The 12380-nt window shown below is 37.6% G+C and overlaps 1 protein-coding gene across 2 annotated transcripts in view; it reads left to right on the top strand.

The window, feature by feature from the left end:
- ngfb (nerve growth factor b (beta polypeptide)) overlaps nucleotides 1-7427 on the top strand; it is a 29206-nt gene extending 21779 nt beyond the window's left edge. The window contains exons 3-4 of one of the 2 annotated variants that reach the window (XM_021317804.2): nucleotides 260-309; nucleotides 5393-7427. In XM_021317804.2, the coding sequence (XP_021173479.1) occupies nucleotides 5404-5997 (594 nt within the window). In that variant the 5' untranslated portion in view covers nucleotides 260-309; nucleotides 5393-5403 and the 3' untranslated portion in view covers nucleotides 5998-7427. The remainder of the gene's footprint in view (nucleotides 1-259; nucleotides 310-5392) is intronic. The other variant, XM_012865105.3, reaches the window with a different exon arrangement.
- The last annotated feature ends 4953 nt before the right edge of the window (nucleotides 7428-12380 follow it).

The following is a 12380-nucleotide window of genomic DNA, read 5'->3' as shown; positions in this document are numbered from 1 at the left end:
GAAATTATCCATATCAGCTTGTAGGGGAGTCTAGGAAACATGTACATTAAAAATAGTAAAAGACAGTTTAGTGCCAGATTGACAGACATTTTACCCTGGTGATGTTTATTAAAGCTACCATTTCTTAAAAAGTAGCTAATCTGAAACATGTACTGACAAACAGAGTCTGCTTCTTTGCTCATAAAGCTGAACTTCGTGTACTCCTAAAGTTTAAGAGCATGTGGCTTGTGGACCAGGCATGTTTTCTTTGTGCCTACAGGGGTGGTTTCTGAGCACTCGGTCTTCCTCTGGGCCTCCAAAAAGTTGCAGGTGATTATAAATCTTAACCACATGAATGAGCGTGTACATGGTTGTTTGTCTTTGTCTTGGTCATTTAATGAGCTGGCACCATGTTCATGGTGTCACCCACGGTGGGGGGCCCACCCCATGCCCTGTTCTACCTGGGATAGACTAGGCTTTGTAAAGGATAGAACAGATTAAGTAACACTTAAATTAAATGCTTAATGCTTTAGTTAGCAATGTTCAAAGCAGAACTTTTTTTTGTTTTAGTTATTTGACATGGGGCAATTGCTGATTATGTGTCCCAGTTAGATTCTTTACTTTGATAAAATCATTTCCATGGATGTACTGTAAAACCCACCAGCAATGTTTTATTTTGACAGTGTCAAATATGTTCTAGTCTGATTCCTGCAGCTTAGCCATAGTTTTCTGCTCCAACATGTGGTTATATTGGTAAAGAAATCTACTGTGCTGTGCTCTACCGTAATCTACTGTACACATCACCTAAAAAAAGCATCATTTGTGTCCAGAGACATATCTGACCTGATATATACAGCAGCAGTCTTTAACAAACTCTTGTCTTGCTGCTCCCATATAGGCGTTCATCAGGAGCTTTTTTAGCTCATGGTTACCATTTGTTTTGATAGGGATTCTTTACAATTTAGCTCTAAATATTTCAGCTAGATTCTAATTAACTAGTTGGTTGCAGATTAGGGCGGAAGCTAACAATTATTTTAGTAATCAAGCATTATTTTGATTATTCTAATGATTAGTAGAGTAATCACATAACAAATTGGCACAATCTGCTGATATTTAATTTAACTACTTGACATAATTTTATTAGTAGAAATCCATGAAGTAGAAAGGGCAAGTAAACGAATATCAATTCATTTTTTTTAGCAATTTTTTGTAGCAAAGGAGCCTTTTACAGCTAGAGAAAAGGTTCTAACATCAACATGTCAGAATCTCAGCCCTTTCTGGTTGACTTAACAGCAACACAGCGCTAGCTGCCTCTGATCAAAATGGTCACAAACAAAAAACACACTCTTCTTGTTTTGTTTTTTTAATCCAAAACTGGCAAGAAATGAAAGATAATTGCACACTGCCTATCAAAAAGGTAAACAGCTAATTAAAATTCTCTCTTGCCACATGTCGATGTGGCCCTGAGCAAGGTTGCCAAGGTCCCCAAGTTGCCCACCTGCGTATCAGTGAATGAATGTGTGAATGTGATTAGGTGAATGTGAGTCTATTTTAAAGCGCTTTGAGTGGCAAGTATAAGAAGAAAAGCTCTATTTAAATTCAGTCCATTTAACATTTTGATGCTGCTTCACTTTCAGGTGTCACTCGGAGTTATACTAAGTTACAACGTGACACGCTGACACACTCTCCACGGCTGTCTGCTGGTTTACTCACAGTAGAACATCTGCCCTCCTTGACTACAAATGCGTTTTATTTTTTTCCACATTTTTATTCACATTAAAAACTTAACAGTATACACTATAGAGATAATATTATATATATATATATATATATATATATATATATATATATATATATATATATATATATATATATATATATATATATATATATATATATATATATATGAGATAGATAGATAGATAGATAGATACTGACAAAATACTGACAAAAATGTCCTTTTTAGTTCATCTTAAAGTTTCTATGTGTTTTGTCATGATCCTTTGTCTATTTTGTCAGAATAAAATGGCTCATATGTATGTTGTTTACCAAGAAAATCCAATTCTATCTATATCTAATTTGTTTACAGCCGTTATAACAATTAGACTGAAATGATCCAATGGAATGTAGTTGTTGTTCTCATGTCAAGCTACTGCAGCACAAACAGAAGTACAGAGCAGAGGTCTGAGATGTGATGAGGCGTATCATTGCTTACCCCTTGTACTATTCTGCGGGCTACAAATTTTCCTTTTCATTCGTTGTGCCAACAGCTTTTATCCACAAGCGCTCACCCTGACGCCCGAGGCAAACGCAGTATATAATAGGCAGGTTAGCTGACAGAGCCTGGTTGCAGCAGAGCCACCGCAGGTTTTAACAAGCCAGCATTAAAATACAGCACACTCCTTGTCAATTTATTCAAAACAGAAAGTACAGAGGTTCTGTAGTGAAGTGAGTCATCAAATGTTGAAAAAAAGGCAATATTACAACAGTGTTCGTGAAACTATGTACATCAACGCAATGTGATACCTTCTGTATTTACATTTTAAGATATTTCTACAAAAATTTTATACAGTAGATTTTGAAGTATTTTCAAAATCTACTGTTTTCATTAGTTTTCAGTTGTGATCATCAAAATTAAAATAAATATACATGTGAAATATATCAGTCAGTGTGTAATGAATGACTACAATATACAAGTTTCACTTTATGAATGGAATTACTGAAAAATTCAACATTTTATGATATTCTAATTGTATGACCAGCACCTGTATTCCCTAATGCATTGCAATATAAATTATAGTATATAGCAACATATTTTTGTTTCATAAGGGGTGTGTTAAAACAAAAACCTTGGACAATATTGATCAAACATGACTGGGTTAAGGCTTGATCACATGCTCTTACTCCACAAAGTACCTCTTGGTTCCCCAGGCAATGTTTGACAGAAAATCACAGTAAAATAATTACAGCAGCCTTCCTATTACTGAAAACATTCTCCTTTAGACACAGTCCTAATCTTATGAGAAATGAGACCCAGAAAAAAAATCTTTAATCCCTTCAAAATGATCTGAAAGGGGCCTGGATTAGAGCTTTTAGTCCAGTTGATGCTGCAGATACTCGAAGATAATTTGAAGGCCATTGGGGTAACTTCAACAGTGTGCTTTCCCATGCTTTTCTTGAACTATTTCTTCTGTTTTTTAGGAATTGCCCTGCTAATAGAAACCAATGCCAGGAGGGAAAAACATTTTACTTATATTGCATATTTGGCCACACATGTCAAGCAACATCCACTTTAATGACAGGCTGTCAAAAGCATTAAACTGCCCTTTGCATCCAAAATTCTTCCTGATTTTATGTCTTTCTTTATACAAATCATGTACATTAATCCAACAGCCTATATGACATTACTGAAAATGTTAATGATCAGGTTCAAGAGTCCCTCTCTTAATGCTCACATGTCCGTTGTAAGTGCCTCTGGTCGTGACTACTTCTTATTTTGGAGCAAGCATTAACTTTTTTAAGCTGCCTAACCTACAGTGGCTGTTTGAATTGGACAATTTTGCTCACTGTGTGCATTAGAAGGTTTGACCTCTTATTCGTTCCTCTGACGTCTATTTTTGGATCCTGACTACAGCAGACCATCCCCAACATCCCCAAAGGGCTGTGGTTGTAAAAATGCTTAACCACAGTCTTCAAACATCTCAATTCTGCTCTTGTCAACAGTTTGCAAAAGCATTCATGCGCTTTTTAATTCTTTAAAATTTTAACACATTACAGCTTCAAACCTCTGTTATATTTACTAGGATTCTCTGTGATGGAAGAAAAAAAAAGTAATGCATATTGTTACCTAAGCAAGGTGAGTTGTAACCTTTAAAGATTTTTACAGCTAAAAATACGAAGTGTGACACATTATTATTTAGAGCCCCTTGAGTCAGCGCTTTTCAGACCTTGTGGAGCAATTGCAGCTGCAAGTCCTTTTGCTGTGTCTCACTACCAGCTTGCAAATCTAGCAATGGAATATTTAGCCCACTCTTCTTTGCAAAATAGGTCACACTCAATGAGATTGCATAGATTGAACATCGTTTTCCTAGTCTTGCCACTGGTTCTCTAGTGCATTTAGGTCTAAACTTTGAGTAGCCTATTCTAGCACATGAATATGCTTATGCTTATGCTGTAGCTCTGGCTGTGTATTTAGGGTTGTGTACCTGAAGAAAAGCATTGCCACACCATGATACTGCTACCACCCCATTTCATCTTAGGAATGGCGTGTTTAGAGTGTTTTCCATCCCACACAAGGTAACGTTTTACCAGAAGGCCAAAACCAATGTTTTGGTCTCACCTGACTGGAGCACTTTCTTTCCTGTGTTTGTTGTCACTGGCATGCCTTGTATGGTATGTCTATGCTTGACATATCTGCTTCCTTAGTCCTCTGATAAAGCTGTTATTTTCACTAATGTTCTCTATGAAACCACTGAGGCCTTCACAGCTGTATTTATGTGAACTAATAGTGAACCATAGCACATTACAACGAGTTAGTATAAGTGGATGGGTCAGCATTTCTTCCACTCATTGTTTTTTAGCCCCCAAAGTCCAAGGTTAGAAATTAGCACTAAGCTAAAGTAGGTGAGGCTAATGGCCACTGGGAATGCAAGAAACCCAAGTGCTAACCTAAACCTAAATTGTGTAAAAATAAAAATCATTCAGGGCAGCTGCAGTTCAAAATGTTTTGGAGTTCTGATCAACAGCAGCAAAATGGATCATGCACCATTTCTTTAATGATGACGCCGGCTGTCTGTTTGCTGAAGGGTAGCATTTAAAAGCTTGATGATTTATAACACACTGAATTGTCTCTGACCTTGGAGTTGCTGATCATTTTGAATCAGCTTTTAAACTATTTAGACCCTGTAGCACATCTGAGAGCTGTTTGTTCAGAATTCACAGAACCAGAACTAATCAAGCGGAAGCGACATTTACATGCTTTCTATTCTCCTGAGCTCTGGCACCAACTTTCAGAAAACCCAAGAAATGCAGCAACTGATGGCTGCTTTACATCTCTGGTTCCAGCAACTTACCCACAAAGGTCCTATTTTGCTCTAACATGTCACTGTAATCATAACAAACCTTATAATTTGTTTTAAATTAGCAATTTGATTATTGTTTTCTTGTTATGCGATGTTTACATTTCACTACTATTGTTTTAATCTATAATGTGTCTTTAATTAAATTATTTTCATCTCTAGTCCTTTTCCTTCCTTGTAAAGAAGCTTGAGTTACCTTTTCTATAAACAGAGCTACACAAACTCACTTCACTTGCCTACAACCAAATAATAGATAATGTGGTAAGCACATGTTTCTCCCGTTTAGACGTTCCTCAGTTGTGCTGTAATAGCTGTTTTGGATCTTCTCCTCTCAGATCGTGTGCCCATGAGGTCATCCATGCTGGTCCTGTTCCTCGTCTTCAGTGCCCAGGCTGTGGCCACCATCAGAGGGGTCTGGTGCGGCACCACAACAGCACAACAGAACAACCCCACCTCCATTCCCACCGTGGACCCTAAACTCTTCAGTAAGCGCCACTACCTCTCACCCAGGGTGCACTTCAGCTCGCAGCCCCCCGATGCAGAGCCGGCAGGGGAGCAGGGACTCAGCAGGAGGACTCGGAGGCGAGCGGGGATACCTCAGCACCGGGGGGTGTACTCGGTGTGTGAGAGTGTTAGTGTCTGGGTGGGCAACAAGACCAAAGCCACAGACATCTCAGGCAATGAGGTGACAGTGCTCCCAGATGTGAACATAAACAATGTTAACAAGAAGCAGTATTTCTTTGAGACGACCTGTCACAGCCCTCGCTCTGGAGTCTCGGGCTGTTTAGGGATTGACGCGAAGCACTGGAACTCCTACTGCACCAACTCGCACACTTTTGTGCGAGCGCTGACTTCATTCAAGAACCTGGTGGCTTGGAGGCTCATACGGATCAACGTAGCATGCGTGTGCGTGCTCAGCCGCAAATCCTGGCGGCAGTGAAGACTCATCCACAGGCCGGCGCACCGAACCCAATATAGACGGACACAGTGAAATGCAGACAGGTGTGTTTCTGCATATAACTTATCACCAAAGACGTCTCACCCTCTGCACAAAGTAAATTATTATATGTGTCAAAGTATCAGGACTGCATGCATACACATCAGACCTGGGTTAAAGAGTGTCTCCAAGTAGTTTTGTAGCCAGCGAAGTACTAACAGGATCGGGAACGGGTTTCAATCAGCTGTGGTTTACCAAAGAGCCAGTTTCTTGGAGTAAAAATGTTCTTTTGCAACTTTAAAGCATTAGACTAAGTATTGTCTACAGCAAAAACTTGGAAATTCAAAAAAGAGGGTAGTAAAAAAACACATAGCCTATACTCTTTAAGAGTTTTCTAAACTTGGTCAGAGTTGTTAGCAGAGTTTATTAACAATATAGTACAAACTGATTCTAGCTATTTAAAGTTACATTAACATTAGAACGGTGTCATTGTGTCTTGGAAATATTTAGTAAAACACGGTGCTGTGAAAGAAAATAGTTTTGTTTGTTTTTATTCCATTTTATCAAATTTGAGATCATTAAACAAATGATTAATGATTTGTTCAGGCGAAGATAACCAGAGTGAATACAAAAAAACTGCTATGAAATTGTGATTTCATGGCATTTCTGGCGGCAGACATTTGAGCCACCAGAATTCACAAAGATCCCTGTTTAGTTGTTGAACCATTTTCAGTAAAACTGAATGAATGTCTGGTTTCCTCTGATTTAAGCCTGTTGCATGATTTTATTAATTAATGGAAAATGCTATCCACAATCAGCTGGTCTTATATGAAAATACAGTTGTTATCTTTATCATATCATGAAATAACCGGGATTAAACACTTATTCAGTTTTCCTGCTCCCGCCCAGGCTTGATTACAGACAGACAAGAACAATAAAGAAATCCCTTTAGTAGGATCTGTCTGACAACAGGTTCAAATATCTGAGAAAGCTACAAGTCATGTACAAATCTACAGAAATCCAAGAACAGATAAGACACCATAACATCTAATAGTCTGGAAAGGTTTACAACGTCATTCTCAAGGCTTTGGGATGCCAGTGAACCACAAGAATGGCCAGCCTACCAAAACAATTCCAAAATCCTATTGATGACTCATGAACCCAGAACAACATTTAGAGCTCTGAAAACCTCACTTGCCTCAGTTAAGGTCAGTGTTTTTGATTAAAAAAAAAAAGAAAAAGAATGGAAAAAAATTGCATTGATGTGAAACTTACAAAGCAAAACCCACTGCTGACAAAAACAACACAAAGACTCATTTATAGCTAGGGTTGGTGATGTTTCCTTAAGTTTCTACAAGTCCCTTTTTGAATAACTGCGCATGCACAAGACCGTCTCACCTTGCTCTTCCACTCTTCAGGGGGGATCAAGTGAAAAAAAAATAATTCCCAAATCCACTCTGGTCTTATTTCTTTCTACTGAGGCCTTTCTCTTCTTCTCATAAACATGAACGCTGTTTGCTTCATCCAAGTCTCAGTCATGTTCAAAGTATACGGTGAGAAAGTCTACAATAATTGAATTGAATTGAATTGAATTGAATTGAATTGAATTGAATTGAATTGAATTGAATTGAATTGAATTGAATTGAATTGAATAAACGGCTAACACTGAAGCTAATCTAGCCGCTAAGCTAACCAGAAACATAAACACTAGAAGTGTGCATGCGCAGCCAGCAAGCAGAAACTAACAAGGAACGAGCGCACACATTGGCATTACGTGAGCATGTCAGAATGATTGCCATGTGAGACAACCAACAGATAAGGTGATTTCCCCAGAACTTCAGGGACAGAGGAGAGTGAGAGCAGGACCAAAATTCTGACCAATCCCTGCCATTCGGACCAAACAGCTGGGGATGGGATTGGTCAGAGTTTTTACAGGCCTGCAGCTCCCACAGAGATCTTTTTTTTTTTTTCTGAATACATAATGTATTTACTACTTTCAGAATGTTTTACCCAGTATAATAAAAAGTGTTTCTGAACAGGATTACCAACTACAGCTTTAACATTTGCCAAAAAAAAAGAACTATTGATGATGCCCCAAATATTTTGTGGCCTTTAGGGACATAAGTGGAAATGTTCAGAAGGTATGCATCCCATTACATTTGGCGTAGAAGTAAATTTAAAAACATCTGGATGGTCATGAAAGTTGAAGTTTTTGTTGTTGTTGTTGTTTTTTAAAAGATTTATGAAAAAAGCATTGCTGATACCAGAATCCATCCTTCAACTCAGCAGTGATGCCGATTTTGTCGCACTCAAACTTTTAGTATTCAAAGAAAATTGCCCACAAGGAATTAAAGGACGAACTTGTTTCCTTTCATTCATAATTAATGATTTGTTTTCTCTGCTGAGGGGATCAGTAACTAGTTGGTTGCGGTCTAAGCCTATACCACTAGATGTCACTAAATCAAAGTAAACTAAGTACAATTTGAAAATAATATACATGTATATTATCTCACAGTGTAAGCTATACAGTTAAGTTTTCTTTTTATTTACTGATTCCAAAATGTCACTTCAAATAAATAAGTAAATAGATAAATAAAAGCCCTAAGGCTAGCAAGAGCTTTTTGTTTTTTTCTGATTGTCCCTGATGACTGACTAATCAAGAAAGAATTAGAAGATGTTACTAAATGCCCAGAGAACGTCTGATCATTTTAACCCAGTAGCATTTTAAGTGAATTCAGTTTTCTCATAACATTTTGTATGATGAAGATCTTAAAAAAAACACAAAACTATCATAAAATTAGCCCCATACCTGCAGACACCTCAATTAACTTGTAATTCAATAGATATTTTTACAACCAATAACATTTTACATCGGAAAAAAGAATTATACTGTACTTATTTCCAGATTTGGACAAAGAACCTGACTTGCAGACCAAACCACAGCTGCGCTGTAAACCACAGCTCCTGAAAACACAGCGTTTCTGTTTACAAGATTTTGGGACTATAACTTTCACAAAGCAGAGGCTAAAATCTGCGATGTTAATAGCAGCTGAGTCAGTAACGCAAAGCCCTGTAAAAGTTTTGGCACAACAACACAGTCCAACTACTTGTAATCATTCCAGCCTCGCTGTTAACCATCTTACAGAAAGCCTGTCTTGCTGAGAAAGACAAATAAAACTCTTATTTTTGATACAACTTAACCCAGGTCTGTTATAAGCGATTTGTTATTTTTTTTCGAATAAATAATTATGTTTATATTGTTATTTATTAAACATATCCAAACATAAACTGTGCATTTCATTGAATTCTCCCCGCATCTAACAAGGAACGGTACAATAAAATGCACTATAGCTATGCAAGTTTTGAGCAAAATTGTGATAAAATCCATGTTTTAACTGTCATTACCTTAATTTATTGCTTTGGCTGGTCCTTATGTTTATTCTTCTCATCATCATTCCACAATCGATATGAAACAACTAGTTTAAGTTACAGCCATTAAAAAAAGAAAGCCTGCGAATGATTCATGAGGCCTACTCACTGATTATATCACGGCTGTTCTTTTTTTTGGCAGTGACATTTCACTGTTGTCAGCACACGAGAAATTGGACTGCTGGCATCCACTCAGTATCAGTTGTTGTTGTTGTTGTTTTTGGGTTCACAGCCCAGTTCTGTATCACGACTCGTGCTCATGAGCTAGTCCTGTGTGACTCCGGCTCGGAGGGCAGGAGGTAAACTGAAATGAGCAGAGGAGGGTGGAGAGGAAATGCTTCACAATAAGCTATCACATTTTTAATAGTTTCTAACTAACGTGAATGCAGCTTTTCAGCCAACTTTCATGAAGCTTAACACCGACTCAGCCACAGGAGATGCTCCTCCAAAGCAAAATGCAACATTTCCCTCTAGAGGGCAAAAGCTGTAAGTAAAACGAGTCAGAAATTGACCTCTTAAGCGATGTTAATGTTACTGAACATGGCCTGTGGAAAATGATTCTATTGTCTATAGATAAACCAGAAATAACAGTCTGGGTGGTAAAATGAGAAGTCCAGGCATGGCTGTTTCCTTACGCCCTAAAACAACTCAAGAAGAAATAGAAGAAATGTTAAGCTACTTGTAACTACTCCTGCAGGCTCTACATATAAAGTAAACAATATGCCTTGTACAAACTGGTTATAGTAGGTCAAATTTAATTTAATTAATCAGATATATTTGTAAAAATTGCATTCTCACATAGTCAAACTTTATCTACCATTTTTCATTGCAAGAGTTTGACAAATGTGACACTATTGTAATAATAACCATTAATTTATCATGATGTATCCATGTTCATAAATATTTATTAAAGTAAAGTTAAATATTGGAGATGTAGTCACGTTTGTGAGCTAGCAAAAATATGTTTTCCCTTGAACTTTTTTCACATTTTGCCTCTTTACAACCACAAACTTCAATATAGTGTACGTTACTGAGATAGACCAACACAAAGTGGATGGAGCTTGATTTTGGTTTTTAGATGCATTTTACCAATAAAAAATCTGAAATGTGTGTTTTTGTGTCATCGCCCCTAAGAGGATATTTGTAGAACAACCTGTCACCGTTTTCACAGCTGTAAGTATCCGGGGATCTGTTTCTAAAAGCTTTTTAAACTTAGAAACTGAAAAAGTTTTCCCATTCTGTTTAGCACAATAGTTTAAACTCAGATTGTATGGAAAGTATCTGTGAAAGGTATTTTCTTTATTTATTTTTTTTATTCAGGTCTGGACTTTGACGGGCCATTTAAAACCATGAATATGCTTTAAAGTAAGCTGTTCGATGCAGCTCTGGTTGCATGTTCATGGTTGTTGTCTTTCTGTAAGGCGCAGCTCCACCGCAGCCTAAGGTTTTCTTACAGTATCGCCCTGTATTTCTATTAATCCCCGTTTCCATCAACACTGAGCAGCTTCTCAATTCCTGCTGAAAAAAAGGACCGTACAACCTAATGCCACCACCATGTACCACTGTGGAGAAGCCAAGTTTATGTGCAGTGTTAGAAATCATCTGAGAGCAGCTTCTTCCACATTTGCTGTGTTCCCTATGTGACTTTTGGCAAATGGCTAGACTTCCCACCGCTTTCTTGCAACACATTTTTGTTTTTCTTGTCACTCTTCTATAAAAACAGTATTTCTGGGGTGTGAAACTATTAATTCTCCTGTCCACACTTTCTTCTGAATAATGAGAAGCATAATTAATATTGACTGACTCCTCGTCAGTTTAGGTGGAGGGCCATGTCTCAGTAGGTTTGCAGCTGTCTTAGACTCTATATCGTTGGATGATGAATTTACTTATCAAGCAACTCAATTTTATTCAGAGTATTGAGTGACTCAGGGGGTTCGACGTGCTTTTAAGATTTTCTGTTAAAGTTACACAGCGATGTGCTCTTTTCCTTCCAATTTACTTGTATGCTCCTCTTTAGGTTGGTTTATCGCATACAATCTCAATAAAAACGTTGAAGTGGAAGTCATAAAGGGTTTTTTCATGTGATAAAATTAGAAAAGGTTCAATGGTTAACGTTTTCCCAAGCACTAAACCTAAATGCAGGTATATAACTTTATTCATCCGTTGCTGGACAAAATAATAAAAGTTTCAGAAACAGCTGCCATTCGTGCGAGTCTAACCACAATTAATGGACATTGTTGACATTTCTAACTTTGTCCACTAGATGGTACCAATGAAATTTGAGTAATATTACTCTTCATAGATTGTATTTTTCCTGTACACCTTATACAAGAGGTCTTAATACTGATCAGAAAATAATGCATTTGATGCTTCAAAAACATTTTTTTTTATTAATGATGAGCCTGTAATGAGCCTGATTTTATCTTCTCTCCTTTTGTACTTTCACCTGTTCTCCCTTTTAGCATTTCGTCTCATCTTTTTCTCTTCTTTTTGCTCTTCTACCTCTCCGTTGATCATGAAATAGTCCCTGAATAAAATCTAATAATAAGGCTTTATGCAGATGTAAATCAAGCAGAGCGCTATGGCGAAAGCACTAGGCTCCACTTGTAAAAGTAAAATCTGCTGGGCTCTCATTGGCATTAAGACGGGAATTCTTAATGCTACACTGCCTGACAGGACACAAAAAAAGAAACAAAAAGATGAGCCTGTAACATATAATAATCCAAGTGTTAGGGCTCTAGTTTCTTCCGACACAGATTGCCTTTCGACACCTCGACTGTCGCTCCCTCAGTGTTTCACTTAACCGCATAAGATGATGCTGATGCAATCTCAGGAGCATTAATTATTTTACCGTAATTAAACTTCTGATGCCTCTTGGATGAGGATGACTCATAGTTGCAGCATATGGCGATCAGATTACACCATAGTGCCCAATTTGAATGTGGAACACAGCCAAA

Source organism: Fundulus heteroclitus, chromosome 20 (genome assembly GCF_011125445.2).
Source record: "Fundulus heteroclitus isolate FHET01 chromosome 20, MU-UCD_Fhet_4.1, whole genome shotgun sequence".
In the NCBI taxonomy this organism is placed as follows: Eukaryota; Metazoa; Chordata; class Actinopteri; order Cyprinodontiformes; family Fundulidae; genus Fundulus; species Fundulus heteroclitus.
This window is presented reverse-complemented; position numbering and strand designations above follow the sequence as displayed.